This window comes from Hyaena hyaena, unplaced genomic scaffold (genome assembly GCF_003009895.1).
Source record: "Hyaena hyaena isolate Hyena2069 unplaced genomic scaffold, ASM300989v1 scaffold_414, whole genome shotgun sequence".
In the NCBI taxonomy this organism is placed as follows: Eukaryota; Metazoa; Chordata; class Mammalia; order Carnivora; family Hyaenidae; genus Hyaena; species Hyaena hyaena.
The window spans coordinates 705,589-721,834 of NW_024081044.1; the positions used below are offsets into that span (position 1 = coordinate 705,589).

Here is a 16,246-nt window from a genome sequence, read left to right on the forward strand (position 1 = left end):
TGCTAAGAGGGTCAGGCAATGTGGTCCAAACCTTGTGGCCAGGGAGCCGCTGGGCTGGCTTTCGAGGGGTCACCGAGAGCCACACCACGTGACAGCTGACCCTACGTGTAAGCCTGAGCACACCCAGGGCCACCAGCTACGAACACACAGGGTACGGCAGACGCCCTCCAGCAGGCCACAGGCCCTCACGTGTCCCTGGAGCAAGCGTGTGAATGGAACACATCCTTCATAGGCACTCTTCCCCCACAGCCTGCCCCCCCCCCTCACAGGCACCTTGCCATCCACCCCCGGGGGGACTGGGGGAGACCCAGCTGGTCGCGGGGTGGGGGGGGGCAAGAAACAGAAACGGGACAGAGTGAGCCAGGCATGGCCCTGGCGGTTTATTCCCTGTGTCAGCCCTGGGGAGCCGGCCGGGCTCTGGCTGACCTCAGCGGCTTCTTTGGGGTGTGGGTGGGCTTTAGGGTTAAGGCTGGGGAGGGACAGGAAATAAAGTGCTTGCAGGGGCCCTCGGGGCTTGGTCCTAGCTGCCCCCTCCCCTCACCTCCGGGGCAGGCCAGGGGCCGGACACCCCAGGCTGTGCAAACGGGACTCTCCGGGGCCCACCCAGCCAGGCCCGAGCAAGGGGCACAAGCTGGCTGGCGGCGCCATCCTCCATGCCCCCGGCCAGGGAGAGCCCAGTGGGGGACGTGTCCATCTGGCGCCGACGGGCTGCTGATTGTCTGCTCTCCGGCTGTGACTCGGGTAGCTCCTCCCGGTGCCAGGGCCTCGGGCGCCCTCCCGGGGCAGCCTGCCGGGTGGGCCCCTCACCTGCGGAGCCGCTGCAGCTACGGGGGAGGCCACCGGGGTCAGGGGGGCGGTGCTCATGGCCACAGCCATACCCCGCACCCCCCCCCACCCCCGCATGCCCCACACATACGTGCTGGCCGCTCACCTCACTCTCTACCAGGTTCCGCCTGTAGAGTGCCTCCTTCGCAGCCTCCTGGGGGCCAAGAGGTGGTCAGCGGGCAGCAGCGGGCAGCCCCAGCCCCCCAGCGCCCCCTAGACGCCGCCCGGCTCACCCTGCTGCCGTCGCTGCCAAGGCGCCGGGCTGCCTCTGTGTAGAACTGCAGCTGACGCTCCAGCTGGGCCGCGTACTCTGGGGGTGGGGGACGGGGTGGGAAGGTCAGGATGGGGACCGCAGTCCTGCCCTCCCCCACATGCCCCTCCCGGAGACCCTACCCCTCCGGATGCCCGGGCCCCCCTGCTCCAGCTGCGCCCTCTGCCACTGGCTGCGTTGCATGATGTCCTGGTACTGCTGCGCCACCTCCGGGGGCACCGGCCGCCGCGCCTGCCTCAGGGCCAGGATCTGTGGGGTGGCAGAGTCGGGGACTGTGGTGGCCCCGCCCGGGGCCTACCGAACCCCCCAGTCTGGCCCCAGGAAGCCCATCTGGGCAGGCACCCACCTTCCGCTCCAGCCGCTCTTGATCGAAGGCCAGCACGCTGAGGCTGTGCAGGGGCCGGGCCGGCCTATGGAATCGGGGAGGGATGAAGGGCCGCGAGGACCCCCCCAGCCCTGACCCTTCATTAATTCTCACAGACGCACTGGGCCCCGGGGACCAGCGGGAGATGAGCCAGGCCCACCCTGGTGCTCTGCTGAGCCCACGACCTAGCGGGGCTGAGGGCTGTACACTCAAGCAACCGGCATGCACGGGGGGCAGGGAAGGCTTCCTAGGCAAGGCCGTAGCCAGGCTGGGAGCCAGGGAGTTAGAGCTGGGCAGGGGAGGGGGGAGCAGGTGTTGGGTAGGGAAAAATCACAAAGCATCAATATCACAAAGAAAAGCCCAGAGACCAGTGAAAACTGGGTGTAGGTAACCATGAACGAACAGGAGGAAGCGGGGTGAGACAAGACTACTGGATATACTGATAATGGTCTAATCACAAAAGATCTTAAGTGCCAGGCTGAGAAGTTTCAACTGCATGCTTCAGGAGAAGGGGAGCCAGGAGACGTTCAGGAGCAGGGAAGGGACACGCTACAACTTGTGCCTGACGGGACAGTGTCCAGGAGGAACTGAAACAGGGAGAAGGGGCCTCTCCCCAGCATGCCTGGACCCAGCCACCTACCTGTTCCCTGGCTCCCTCGAAGGGGCGGGCACGGGAGGGGCCTTCCCTTTGGGCCCAGCAACCTGCTTTGGTGGACAGAACCAAAGTGATTCCCGGCCCCCACTAAACCAAGCCTCCCTCCCTGGGGTGGCAGGTGGGCCGGAGTCTCACTGTGGGCACAGCTGCGGGCACGGGGTCGATGACCAGCCACCTCTCGGTCGTGGTCTCCAACTGCTGGGCGGTCAGTGGCTCCCGAATCCGGACCATGACCTCCAGCCGCCCCCCAGTGGGCCTGCGGCCATCCAGGACCTGGGTGGAAATGAAGGGAGGCTAGTGAGAAGTGGCTGGCGGCCCGGGGCCGGGATCAGGGAGAAGCAGGGTTAATTCCCCAAACCTGGGCCCCTGGATATAAGTGAGACACTGACTGGTCAAAATGGAGCAGGGTGCTGGGGATACTTAGGGCTGGGTAGTACGGAGGTCTGGGACCCCCTGGGGGAGAAGCTGGGTCAGCAGAAGAGACCCCTAGGAGGCCCGGGGCCTGTAGGGAGCTTTTGAATAATGTTAAACCAGTGACAGAGCCACACACCAGAGCCTGTGGCCAAAGGTCCGCATCTCACCTCAAGGATCTCCCGGACCTCGCACGCGCTCTCCAGGGCGTCTAGCTTCAGCTGGGCCGTGCCCAGCACCCGGTCGGTCTTGAACAGCCCCCTGTGTGCGGGAGCGGGGGACAGGACGGTGGGCCCAGGGCAGCTGCCCCTCCCCCCGAGTCCGCCCAGCACCGGCACCCCCGGCTCACCCCTTGTGGACCACTTCGAACTTGATGCCTTTGGTCTGGATGGCCCTTCGGAAGCCCCGGTGGCTGCGGTTGATGCAGAGTTTGAACTGCTCCTTGAACTCTACTCAGGGAATGAGGGTGGGCGAAGAGGAAGTGGGGGGGGAGGGGGGTCAGGCTACGGTCTCAGGTCCTCTCTGCACGGGGCCGGGGGTGCCTCCCGCCGCCGCCGCCACGGCCTCCACTCACCGGGGGAGTCGGTGTTCTTGATCACACTGGTCTTGTCTTTCTGAGCCTCTTCCTGCAGCCAGATAGGAGGCAGGAAGCCTCAGGGGTTGGGGGCTGCCCTTGGACCCCTGCCCACCCATTCCTGGCCCGATGAGGCTGGAGCCCATCCTTCCTCTCCTGGGCCCTCAACATACCACGTTGGGATAGGGGAAGTCGAACCGAACAAAGACATCCAGGTCGCTGGGTGACAGTCCTGCGGGCAAACGAGGGTCAGAGCTGGGCAGTGCGGTGGTCCCCCGGCCCTGACCCCTGCCCGGCGCCCCTCACCTGGGGGCGTGGGCAAGTTGATGCCCTTCACAATGAACAGGAGCATGTCGTTGCTGCTGAGGTCCGGGAAGATCCTTCCGGGAGGGCAGATGGGGACACAGAGGCACGTCAGCCCCAATGCCCGCCCGCCGTCTTCTCCCTTTGCAGGGCCAGGAACCCACCCCACGCTGGCCTTGGTGGGTACATGGGTTCCTGGGCTCCAGTTTTAGGCTCTGGACGGACTGGAGTTCTTTGTGTAGGTCTGCCAATGGCTCATTCTCGAGACTCCTTCAGTCTGGGACCTACTTGGCACAGCTAGTGGCCTCACTGCTGGGGGACTTTCCCTTCATTTAACAATGTTTCAGGGGGCGCCTGGGGGGCTCAGTCAGTTAAGCAACTAAGGAGCAATGCAGGTCATGATCTCGCAGTTTGTGGGTTCGAGCCCCGCGTCGGGCTCTGTGGTGACAGCTTGGAGCCTGGAGCCTGCTTTGGATTCTGTGTGTGTCTCTCTCTCTCTGACCCTCCCCTGCTTATGCTGCCTCTCTCTCTCTCAGAAATAAATAAAACATTAAAAAAAAAAAAAAAAAGAGGCCCTCTCAAGAGAGGTGACATCATAGGTAATCCTGGATGCCACGAAGGCGCTACTACATGGACACCTGGGGAAGAGGGTCCAGGCAGAGGAAACAGCCAGTGCAAAGGCCCTGGGGGTGAACACACTTGGTTTGTCAGAGGGACCAAAAGCAGGCCTGCGTGGCAGGAGGCCAGCAACATGGGGACAGTGGGTGGAGATGAGGTGATGGGGAGCCAGGCTATGCAGATGTGGGGGAGCCCAGGCAAGGGGGATGGGGCATCCTAGGTTATTGCAGTGGCTGTCATCTGTAAGTGGGAAAAATGCCCCCTGTTCCCCGGGGTGTAGGAAGGCTTCACGGGAGCAGGACCAATACCAACCACGCTGAGGGCTCGCCCAGGCCTGGGGACAAGGCACATCCCTCCCACTTCCCAGTGTGCCACTGGGAACCCCCGTCACCATCTTTCACGTGCACCTCATGCCTGCCTCAGGACCCTTGCATATACTGTGCTTGCACCATGCAACCAGACTCCCCCCCCCCAGAGGCAAGTCCTCTGCCGGCTTCTGGGGAGCGCAGACCCCTCTCCAAAGGGGCACCCGGGGCCAAGGGGCATCGGGGCCTTACTTGATGACGCTGAAGGTTCTCTGCTCAAAGCGGGTGGTGGGCGTGGGGAGACCCCGGGCGAACGCCTGCTTCAGGATCTCCATGCTCCGCTTACAGTCCTCTGCCAGCTTTTCAAATCTGCCCGCAAGAGAGCCCCGCTCAGGTCCCTGCTCCCAGGGGTGGGGTGCGGGCACAGACGGCCGGCAGAGGCGGGGACAGGGGCGCTTACTTGCTGGTTTCGGCAATGTTGCCCAGGTGGGTGAACTGGTTAGAGTGGTTCAGGCACATCTGAGGAGCAGAAGGCAGTGAGGGGAGGGCTGAGGGGCCGGGACCCTGAGGAGGGCCTGCTGATCTGGGCCGGGCGCCCACCTCACCTCATGCTGCTGCCTTATGAGCTTGGTGAGTTCACCGTAGCGCCGGGCCGACTCCTGAGACAGACCTGGGCCAGGCCGCTGGACCAGAGAGAAGTCATCCTTGTTGACGGGGGCAGGGGGCACCTGGAGAAGACGAGCCTCGTGGGGGAGGGGCCTGCTGGTCAGCCACGAACAGGCCCACCCACGGGACTGTCACCCCTTCTTGGAGAGGCCTTCCCGGAGCACGGCTTTGCCCCTACCCTGCTCTTCCTTCTTCCCTGAGGAGAAAAGTGGTGCTCAGGGAGAAGTAGATGGTCCCTCTCAGAGCGGCAAAGTGTTAACTGTTTCCCCCAAATGTGATCCTTATCCCCTCTTCCTTAGGAATGGAGGTCTGGCTGGGCACACAGCCCAGAGACTACATGTCCCAGCATCCCTTGCAGCTGGGTACAGCCATGTGATTCAGCTGTGGCCACTGGGAGGTGGGAAGTGATGGCCTTCACGTCACTTCCTTTAAAGGGAACTGCTCGCCTTGCCCTTTCTCTCTCTCACTGCTTCCCATGAACCCAACATAGGCAGGGCGCCAGTCCACTCTGACCACGTGGACAAGATGACCTTCCAGGGTGCGATCGAGCAACAAGATGGAAGGAACCTGGGCCCTGGATGGAGGGCTCTGTCTTTTCCAGAGCCCAGACTGCCCTGAGTATTACATGCAAAAAACAGGTCTGTCTTCTTTCAGCCACTGAGTCCTGATTCGGGGGGGGGGGGGGGGCTATTTGTCACAGAAGCTTAACCTGACTAATATCATCCACATCGCATGGCTGCTAAGTGGCCACAGCCTGCCAGGCGGGTGCCTGGGAAGGTTCGGCAGGCCTAGAAGGTTCACCTTGGCGATGTCCACGGGCAGCCCATTGCGTGAGGCCTCCAGCATGGGCTCCAGCCCCTTGGCCTGGCGCAGGTGCATTTTGGCGCCCTCCACGTCATTCTTCTGCTTGGCTCGCAGCGCGGCCCTCAGGAGCTGCTTCTTACGGCCCTCCAGGAAGGCCAGCTGCTGCTGGGCTGTGGGTACAGGGGCGTCTGCGGGTGCTGCCCGGCCCCTGGCCAGGCAACAGGCAGCCCAGGAGGGGAGGGCACACCTACCTCGGGTGGATGTGGCCTTGGGGGCTGTTTTGGCCGCTGGGGTGGAGCCTGACTGGGGTGCCCTTGAGGGCGGGGCCTTGGGCTGGGCCGTGGGGGCCGGAGGGCTGGTGGGCTGCTGAGAGACAGAGCGGGAGGCAGAGCCGTTCCAGCCCCCGCGATGTTCCACTCCCCAAGGGGCCCGGGCCCGATACTGACAAGGGTGACTATCTTCGCTTCTATTTCCTCAGCACCGAATGCCCCACAGAGTCTCATTTTCACTGAATCTTTACGGAGACGAACACGGCCTCTGCATCCACTTTACAGATGAGGCGAGATCAGAGAGCAAAATGGCCTGCCCATGGCTGCACAGCCGGGACGCTCCCAGGGCCCAGGAGGCTGGGAGGGAGGCCAGCTCTTCCCAGCCTCTGTCAGGGCTTGGCGGCCACACCCCTGCCTTCCCCCAAGACCCCAGCCCCTCACACCTTCTTAGGTTCCTCATCGTCGTCATCCTCTGCGCCATCTTCCTGGTTGGCCAGCTTCATGGCGGTCTCCAGGACCCCCACCAGGCTCTGTGGGGTGGGCTCGGTGGCCTCCAGACCCTGGATGGGGGGAAAGCCTGGGCGGCCAGTCAGGGCCCAGTCAGGACAGAGAGACCCAGGCTCCTGCGGTAGAGACATGGGCTCCTCCCCCTCCTAAGGCGCCTCAGGGCTTTGGATGTCCTTGGAATCCAGGAAGGAGCTGCTGCTGGTTCCCAATCATCCCAGTCTAACCTCGCACCTGACCCCGGGCCTTGGCCAGACTCCAATGAGCAAGCGCTGGGTGACAAGGGGCACTAGGCCCAACAGGTGGTCACGGGCCTGGATTTCCGGGGGAGCACGGTGCTGGGAGATAACTGCGCTCCCGGGGGATGCACAGGCAACTCTGAGAACCCAGAGGAGGCCCCCAATCCCAGGGGGGCTGACAGAAGGCGGAGCAGAGCCGATGCATAAGGAGTTGAACAGAGAAGAAATGGAGGAATCAGAGGGCGGTGGGGCTGGGGAACGGGGTTCCAAATAAACCCCGATTTCCAGTGTCTGCCAATTTCTATGGTATAAACACTCCTATTGTGACCCAATTTTTAAGGTACCGATTACGGGACAAGTTTGCAGAATTCCTGACTGCGGAGCAAGCAGCTCCCTGGGCCTGTATGGTCAGGCAGAATAGCACCTACAGAGGCTCAGAGGCCGGGGGGGAGGGGGCGGGGAGCGAGAGGGGACGCTGTGCCTACCTGGGGGCACCGGCAGCTCGGCCACGTCTACTGCTCGGCCAGCCTTGTGGGCCCGGATGGCATCTTGGTATTGCTGTAGCGGACATGGCATCAGGGCTCGCTTGGGCAAGGTCCCCAGGGGCTGCCCACTGCCACGGGGCCCCCACGCACCTTGACAATGCGCTCGTGCATGCGAGCCTTCCGCTGGTCCCCTTTGGTCTTGGCCTGGGCTGCGGCCACGTGGTATCGCTCCATCCGCTGCTCCAGTGCCTCCAGAAGAGTCCGTGGAGGTGGGGGGACCTCTGGGCCAGACGGGGGCGAGGGGGAGCAGGGGGCAGGGGTAAGACTCTCGGGAATCGGCCACAAGTTCCCCAGCCTGCCCACCGCACAGGGTGCCAGGGGCCTACCTGGTGTGGAGGGCACTGTGCTGGGAGCTGGAGGCTGTGGTGACGGCGAGGGGGGGTCCAGGGGCAGCTGGTCTGAGGGCAGAGAGGTCCGGTCCAGTGAGGGGCTTGCTTGGGGACCCCCCACACACACCCCAGGCTGGTGTGGCCTGAGGGGGGTCCCCAGGCGACCAGTGAGGGCGGCGGCATCACGTCCCGAAGGCTGGGCTGGGCAGGGTGAGGGTGGGGTCCTCACCAGGCGGAGGAGGCAGGCGGGTCAGGTCTACAGGCTCCCCCCGGCTCAGGGCCTCTAAGACGGCATCGAAGCTCTGAGAGAAAGAAGGAGATCAGGGGAAGAGCAGCCTAGGACCCTGTGGGGAGCCTCCATCCATTCCTCTGCACCATCTTGCTTAAGCCCCTTCTGATACTTATGCCCATTTCACAGAGAGGGTAAACTGGGGCTTTAAGAGATACGGAAAACTACAGGTGTAGAGCGACTAAGAGTCAGGCTTCAGATCTGGGTCTGTCTGACCGCAGAGCTCCTGTTCTTTGCAAAGTCGGGAGCATCGGGTCTTCTCCCTCCGACCCTGTCCCCCAGTCAGGACGCACCTTGGCCACACGGAAGTGTCTAGCAGCAGTGGCGGTATCTCCCTGCTGCTTGGCATGGAGGGCGGCCAACTTATACTCGCGCTGGCGGCTCTGCAACTGGGCCAGGGGGGCGGGGCTGCAGGGACCTGGAAGGGGGAACAGCGTACTGACCGTTTCCGTTTAGTCGTCACAGCAAAGGCTGTCCCTTAGGTCTGACTTACAGCTGTGAGAACGAAGGCTGGGAGGCGTGATGGGGACTCCGTCCCCGACTGGCAGTCTCTGGAGCCATTGCTGTCTTGTCCCCAAAACAGTTTTGGGAAACTTGACGCAGTACCTATGCATCATTCACGTGACATCTAAAACGATTTGCCTGGGGGCGCCTGGGTGGCTCAGTGGGTTAAGTGTCTGACTCTTGATTTTGGCTCAGGTCATGATCTCACTGCTCATGACGGTGAGCCCCGTGTTGGGCTCCGCACTGACATCGTGGAGCCTGCTTGGAACTCTTTCTTCATGTGCATGCTCTCCCTCTCTCTCTCAAAATAAATACATAAATATTAAGAAAAATAGGGGCGCCTGGGTGGCTCAGTCAGTTAAGCGTCCGACATCGACTCAGGTCATGATCTCGCCGTTTGTGTGTTCGAGCCCCTCGTCGGGCTCTGTGCTGACAGCTCAGAGCCTGGAGCCTGCTTCAGATTCTGTCTCTCTCTCTGACCCTCCCCTGCTCACGCTTTCTCTCTCTCTCTCATTCTTTAAAAAAATAAAACATTAAAAAAGAAAACATAATAATAAATAAAATTATTTATCTTAACTTTGTTTTTTAAAATGTTTTTATTTATCTTTGAGAGAGAGACAGAGCACAAGCCAGTGAGGGGCAAAGAAAGAGAGAGAGAGAGAGAGATAGAGAGAGAGAGACGCGCGCGCGCACACACACACACACACACACACACACACACACAGAATCTGAAGCAGGCTGTCAGCACAGAGCCCAACGCGAGGCTCGAACACACGATCCGTGAGATCATGACTTGAGCCGAAGTCAGATGCTCAACTGACTGAGCCACTAAATTTGGGTACCTCTAAATTGCTTTTTAAACAGTATGTTATAGTATCAAATAACATGTCCAACAGGTTTTCAGGGTAAGTATCTCTAAATTGAAAGCAATCGGTGTCATTTTCAGTATAAAAAAACAAAGCACTATTGCACTATCACCTGACTAGGCGCACAAATCCTAGAACCGTGTGCAAAGCTGCATGGGTTGTGCTTTTTCAGACGGACCACTGCAGCTACAGCTTTAAGTTTAGGTGTATTTGCCTGAAAAGGTATCCGTGGGTTGAAGCAAGAGAGCTTTGACACTTGATCGGTTTTATTTCCTATCACTGCAAGCCTCTCAGAGTTAAGAAAATGTCCTTCCAGAGGTGCCTGGGTGGCCGAAGTCAGTTGAGCGTCCCTCTGACGCTTGATTTGGGCTCAGGTCATTATCCCAGGGTTGTGAGATCGAGGCCATGCTGACAGCTTAAGATTCTCTCTGCCTCCCTCTGCCCCTCCCCCACTTGTGCTCTGTCTCAAAAAAAAAAGGGAAAGGAAACAAAAACATTTTTCCAGTTTGAATCATTGGTATTATTAGCATGGCACTGAACAAAGCCTAAATGTATCAGGCTTTTTGATAAGGAATTTTCATATACCAAGAGTAAAATTTTATCGGCACGGCATTTATTAATGTCATGACTGGGGCTGGGTCCACTCTACGAATGAATTCCTGTTTTCTTGGTCATCTTTTCCCAACTTCCCTTTGTTCTTTTAAAAAAAATTTTTTTTGTTGTTTATTTATTTTTGAGAGAGAGAGAGAGAGCATGAGCAGGGGAGGGGCAGAGAGAGAGGGAGACACAGAATCAGAAGGAGGCTCCAGGCTCTGAGCTGTCAGCACGGAGCCCAACGCTGGGCTCGAACTCACAAGCTGGGAGATCATGACCTGAGCCGAAGTTGGACGCTTAACCAACTGAGCCACCCAGGCTCCCCTCTTTGTTCTTTTTTAAAGCAGCAAGACACCCGCTTCACACCAACAAACAGACAGGAAGACGCAAATCATGTTCCCACCATGTGGCGGGCTTCCCAGAACCCTACCAAGTCATATGCCAAAAACCCCATCATGAAAAAAAGCTTTGGTGATTTTGGCTGAGCATTTCGGGTGATGATTTCCACCCCTCTTCCCTAAACTTTGCCAAAACAACAGCTTAGAAACCAGCCTGGCCATGGAAAGATTTAGACCTGTTGTTTACTTTCTCAAGGGGCCAGCCCAGCTTTAAGTGCCTCTTAGGGTTCATTTGTTTGGGGCACGTTTGCCCCTGGGGCAGAGCCTGTGTTGATATTCTAGAAGGGGGGGGGGGAGGGGCATCCTTTCCCGTAAAGGAAGGAAGGCCACCGGAGAGGGAGAGGGGAAGGAAAACCTCCCGCAGGTGAGTTTTGTGGGTATTTTTACAATTTTTTTTTAATGCTTATTTTTGAGAGAGAGAGAGAGCGTGAGCAGGAGAGCGGAGGAGAGAGCGGGAGCCACAGAATTGGAAGCAGGCTGCAGGCTCTGAGCTGTCAGCACAGAGCCCGACGCGGGGCTCAAACTCACGAGCCCACAGATGAGTTTTAAAAGACAGACAAGGGGCGCCTGAGTGGCTCAGTCGGTTAAGCATCCGACTTTGGCTCAGGTCACGATCTCACAGCTCGTGGGTTTGAGCCCCGCATCAGGTTCTATGCTGGCAGCCTGGAGCCTACTTCAGAGTCTGTGTCTCCCTCTCTCTCTGCCCCTCACTCGCTCATGCTCTCTGTCTCTCTCTGTCTCAAAGATAAATAAAAACTATAAAAAAATTTTTGTTTTAAAAAATAAAAGACAGACAAGCTGAGGGCTGGGGAAGGATCAGCGTACAACTCTTCCGTGTGAGAACGTCAGGGCTCAAAAGGAGCGGACCCTGACACACGCCATAGCATGACACTATGTCAAAGAAGCTGGTACCAAAGGACAACTCGTGTGTCGTCCCACTTACGTGACGCACCCAGGAGAGGCAGAGAGTCACAGAGAGCAGACGGCGGCCGTCGGGGGCCGGGGGAGCGGAACTGGGGGGCTAGTGTCTCCCGGGAACAGAGTTTTTGTTTGATGGACAATTTTTGGAAATAGAGGAGGGTGGCTGCACCACACGGCGAATGTGCTACGTGCCACTCAAGTGCGTGCTGAAAAATGGTTCCGGTGGCCAACGTCACGCTATAGGTATTAGGTCAAGAGACGTGAGGACCTAGGGAGGGGAGGGGCATCGAGAATCTCGAACAGTCGGCGCAGGGCCTGCACCCCCACAGGACGGCCAATGGCTGAATAAATAGCACGCCTGCACCCTCCCGGTTGGGCCCAGCCCGGGCCCTGGTCTACCTGGCGGGAGCTGGGGCTTAGCTGAGCCTGTGGATGAGGCCGCCGGGGCAGAGGAAGACGGGCCTTCGACCGTGACCCTGGGCTCTGGGGCGGGCTGGATGGCAGACGCCGGTGGGGTGGGCGCGGGCGCGTGGCCAAGAGTGGCTGCCGGGCCCTTCCCCACTGCCACTGGCGGCGGGATGTCCCCTTCATCAATGGCATTTCCCTTCCGGACTGAGGCCAGCAGGTTTTCCAGCGTCTGGGAGAATACGGGAAATGGGTTTCAGAGGAGCCTGGGGCTGGGTGCGGTGGGGACAGCGGGAGGGTCCCAGCGCGGCTCCCCCCATCCCCTGTGGTCGCTCACCTTCAGCCCCCGCTCGTAGCGCCGCACCTTGGCTCCATCTCCAGCTTGCCTAGCGCTCTCGATTGCCCTCTGGTAGAGGGCCAGCCTCTCCTGCAAGGTGGCCTCCACCCCGGGGCTGGGGGCTGTGGCCCTGGGCTGCAGGAGGGATGGCGGGCAGGGGGGGCATGTTCTGGGTGGTGACCCCACTTGGGCTGGCCCCAGTGCCCTGGGGCCAGCTGTCCCCGTTCCCGCCAGGCAGAAATCATCATCGTCATTCCGGGTGCAGGGAACTGGGTCTCAGAGGTGTCATGCCACCTGCCCAAGGTAACACAGCCGAAGGGGCAAGGGAGGGCCTTGAACCCTGCGCTACGGGGGGCAGGTTGTGGGGCTATACCTGAGGCACAGGAGGGTGGGACTCCAAAGACTTCTGCTCCTCCCCAAGGACCTCATTTAGTTCTGCCTGCAGGGACACACGGCCACCGGCCAGACGTGAGGGGCTGCCGCGTGGGGCGGCGCCAGCATGGGGGGCCCCTGCCCTGCCCTGGATGCTCACCAGCAGGTCATTGTCAGCCTCCACATCTTCCTCGTCAGTACCCTCCTCCTCATCCGGGTCTCTCATGCACAGGCTGGCCATCTTCTCAATGGCCTCCATGGGCAGGGGACCTGGTGGCAGGGAGAGGCCGCAGCTGGACTGGGATCATTCAAGAGTCCCCAGGGGGCGCCTGGGAGGTTCAGTCAGTTGGGCATCTGACTTCGGCTCAGGTCATATCTCGTGATCATCAGGTTCGAGCCCCGCGTCGGGCTCTGTGCTGACAGCTCAGAGCTTGGAGCCTGTTTCAGGTTTTGTGTCTCCCCCTCTCTCTGACCCTCCCCCATTCATGCTCAGTCTCTCTCTCTCTCAAAAATAAATAAACATTAAAAAAAAAAAAAACAGTCCCCAGGCTCCTGTCCCAGTTACCATGGCCCTCCCACGGCACCCACCAGGCCCACCAGGTACGATCCCGCCGATCCTTCCAGCCCCGTCTCTTGCTCATCAAGCCTGACTTCCAACCCTGGCTCTGAAGCTTGCTCACTTGGGACCCTGGACAAGTCACGTGACCTCCCTGGGCCTCAGTCTTCCCCCCCATTACATGGGGCCCACAGTTTCTCCCAAGTCAACACTTTGTCATTCGAATTATTCTCATTATTTGCAGTAGCTACGTCCTACAAAATAACCGTAAACACCGACTTAGCCAAGACCGGACCTTGGCTCCTAGAGGAAATGCAAGGTTAGGATCCCATGAGCCTCTGGGCACAACATTTTAGCCAACCAGTCAATGCACCACCTTGTTTGCCGGGCGCTTCTATCTCACTATGCCTTTTTCATGTATTGTTGATTTGTTAACATTGAACTCAAGGCTGACGGCACGGTGACTCACGTCTGAATGAAGCTTATCTGGTAACTTCCTCCGTAAGGCGCGTCGCAGACTTCTTGCTCTTCAAGACACGAGACGGCCCTAAGCACTACGCTTTGGGGCCGTTTTGAACAGCAAAAGCACCGACAAAGAGCCCCAAAATGAGAAAAATCCACCGCCTTACCCAGACCGTGTTTGGGTAAAGCCCTGGGACGAGACGGCAGAGTGTCAACTTGCTCTCCCTGAGTTGGGAACATGGAAGGTGAGCAACTCGCACTTTCCGCAGCTCTGCGCATGCCCGCAAGTAATCGCAAACCTCGAGTGTTTTTTTTGGTGTTGCAAATAAAGTTTAGCCCGTTGGTGAATTCACAAACATGGAATCCGTCAACGATGAGGATAAACCGCTAACAAGTATAAAGGTCTCTTCTGCCCCAAACCCCACTGCAGGGTTGCTGACCCCGTCACCTCCCGGGGGGAGGGGGGGCTTTGCACGTGCTGGGGTCCCTTCCAGAAGTGCTTCCTAGCTCTTCTCCGGGCTCTCCTTATCGTGGGTGCCTCCTGCGGGCACCTGGCCCCAGCGCACAGGTCTCTTCCATGGCTCTGTGCCTCCCTCACCCCGGCCCTGATCACGGGAGGGGTGATCAAGCATGTTGGAGGAAATACAAGACCCTGTGCGATGTACTTTACAAACACGAGAAGATGAGCTCCTGTGACTGAGTGCAGTTATGATTCCCATTTTACAGACGGGGAAACCGAGGCCCGCACAGGTGCCAGGAATCATCGAGTCACACAGCCAGTAAGCAGCACAACTGGGATCTGCACCCTCACTCTGGGTCCAGAGTCGATCGCTTAACCTCTTAATCCAAGCTGTGGGTTCCAGGAGGGCAGAAACCTCCTCCGTCTCCTTTCCCCCTTCTCCCCAGGGCCCCGCGCCAAGTCCTGCCCACAGCAGGAGCTCAGAGAAGGTTCAGGGGGTGGGGTGAGAGTCTCACCTTTGCCTTTGAGCTTCTCCAGGACTTGGGGCTGGCCCCCCACCAAGGCCAATAACTCAGCCTCCAGTTCCTCATCGTTAACTCCATCCTCGGGGATCATCAGGCCGTCTGGGGAGAGGTCAACCAGCAGGCCCAGCTAAGGGAACAGCAAGGGTCCAGTCAGACCTTGGAATGCACCCCACCTGCCCAGAGGCAGCCAGGACGGACCCAGAGGTCCCTCAGGAAGAAGGAACCCCAGGAAGAAGGAACTCTGACAGAAAGCCACTTCCCCCGGGAAGTGCCAGGAAGCTGGAATGGGCTGAGAATGCAACAGGTGTCCCAGGATGGGCCAGGCCCTCTGGCATAGATCAGCATGGGGCAAAGGGCAGGCAGAGAGCCCCTGCTCCTTGCCCCGAGCCCATGCCCCGGATGTGCTGCGGACCGAGCTCAGCAAGTAAGATAGGCCCAACCTCTGCTCAAAGCTAAGCCGTCTCTGTACACCTGGGCTTTTCCTTCCAGCACACTCCGCTGAGGGGGCTGTGCAGGAAGGCTGGAGGCATCAAGAGCAAACAGAAGCCCAGACAACACAGAACTCAAAAGCGGGGTTTTCATCGTGTAACAGACCTGTCTTCCTAACCCATCCCAGCGAATGCTGTGACAATGTTATGCTGAGCTACACAAAGTGGCCTTTTCTGTGGGTCAAAATGGCAAATACTGGCCATTATGTAAGGCTCCTTTCAACAGTAATGATGAAGTTACACTTATCGAGTATTAGGTTTTAGCACTTTCCGCAAACTATCCCCATGAATTTTGACAACTGTGCTGTGATATAGGGACTCTTAGGGCCTCCATTTTACAGATGAGGAAACTGAGGTGTAAGAGCTGTGAAGCTTGATGTCCAACACACAGAGGCCAGCAGGAAACTCCAGGTTGGCCAGACTTTTATACCCAGGGACCAAACTATGGCCTGGGCTCCTTCCAGCAAAGCTAAGGAAAATCAAACTCTCCAGGGGCCTGAGGCAGAGGAGGTGGAGGAGGGAAAAGGAGGCCCAGACACAGTCCCACGGGCTCATGGCAGCAGCTCTGGATTTTGCACTGAGCTCTGGCCAAGCTGTTAATCCCTATGACCTTGGGAAGCTGTCTTCACCTCTCTGGGCCTCAATGTCCTCATCTGTACAGGGGGGATAGAAAGTCAGACTTGGCCTGGCTGATGCGAGGTTCCATGCGCGTTCAGACCAGGAGTGCAGTAACTGTCCTCATTCCAGGTCCGAGGCCTTCCCCTCCCAAACTGGAGAGGCTTCGGCAACAGGTGGCTCTGAGCCCAGGGCGGGGCGCCAAGAGCTGAGGAGCTGGGGAGCCGGGGCCACTAGGCCCCCCTTTGGGGGCAGAACCTCATCTGGAGGGCGGGGACGGGGCTCACCTGGGGGTGGTGATCGGTTCCCCTGGGGGGTGGGGCCCTCCTCTGAACCTGTGATAGGGGTGAGAAGGGCTCCCTGGGCGGGGCCGTGGGGTATAGACTTACCTGGCGGGCGGCAGCGGCACCTCGGCCGGGGGGTCCCGGGGGTCCCTTCCTCTTGTGCATCTTCCAGGCTGGATGCCCGGACCACTGGCCACCTCGCCTGGCCTTGCCCTGCCTCCTCCCCTGGGGCCTGTCGCGGCGCAAGCGCACTTCCTAAGCCCCGCGCCCCTGGTTGGCGCCCCGCGACCGCTGACCCCGCGCCCTCGACCCCGGAGGTGGCCGTCCCACTTCCGCCTCGGCCCTCGGCGCCGCGGCACGGGAGAGCAGCCACCGGACTTGCTGGGCCCGCCGCACCGAAACTACAACTCCCGGCAGGCAGTGCGCGGGCACGCGTGCGCACTGACGGACGGTGGGCGGTGCCGCAGGCTGCGCGGGAAAGAGGCGGAG

The 16,246-nt window shown here is 59.5% G+C and overlaps 1 protein-coding gene across 3 annotated transcripts; it reads right to left on the reverse strand.

The window, feature by feature from the left end:
* Nucleotides 1–351: 351 nt before the first annotated feature.
* On the reverse strand, nucleotides 352–16,156 carry CC2D1A (coiled-coil and C2 domain containing 1A). Of its 3 annotated transcripts, none has more exons than XM_039252327.1 (29): nucleotides 15,863–16,156; nucleotides 14,362–14,497; nucleotides 12,529–12,638; nucleotides 12,370–12,435; nucleotides 11,997–12,131; nucleotides 11,654–11,891; nucleotides 8,265–8,389; nucleotides 7,912–7,984; nucleotides 7,680–7,751; nucleotides 7,444–7,574; nucleotides 7,294–7,366; nucleotides 6,509–6,642; nucleotides 6,048–6,159; nucleotides 5,794–5,966; nucleotides 4,932–5,054; nucleotides 4,787–4,845; nucleotides 4,579–4,695; nucleotides 3,407–3,480; nucleotides 3,274–3,332; nucleotides 3,101–3,152; nucleotides 2,876–2,975; nucleotides 2,697–2,787; nucleotides 2,251–2,388; nucleotides 2,101–2,165; nucleotides 1,443–1,506; nucleotides 1,219–1,345; nucleotides 1,059–1,135; nucleotides 932–979; nucleotides 352–824 (listed from the first exon to the last, which is right to left on the reverse strand). In XM_039252327.1, exons 1-29 carry the CDS (start codon nucleotides 15,920–15,922, stop codon nucleotides 804–806), a joined length of 2,853 nt encoding a protein of 950 aa, XP_039108258.1. In that variant the 5' UTR covers nucleotides 15,923–16,156; the 3' UTR covers nucleotides 352–803. The 3 variants fall into 3 exon arrangements, with proteins under 3 accessions (XP_039108258.1, XP_039108259.1, XP_039108257.1); XM_039252328.1 differs by having other exon boundaries at nucleotides 2,101–2,162; nucleotides 6,048–6,162; XM_039252326.1 differs by having other exon boundaries at nucleotides 6,048–6,162.
* Nucleotides 16,157–16,246: the final 90 nt, after the last annotated feature.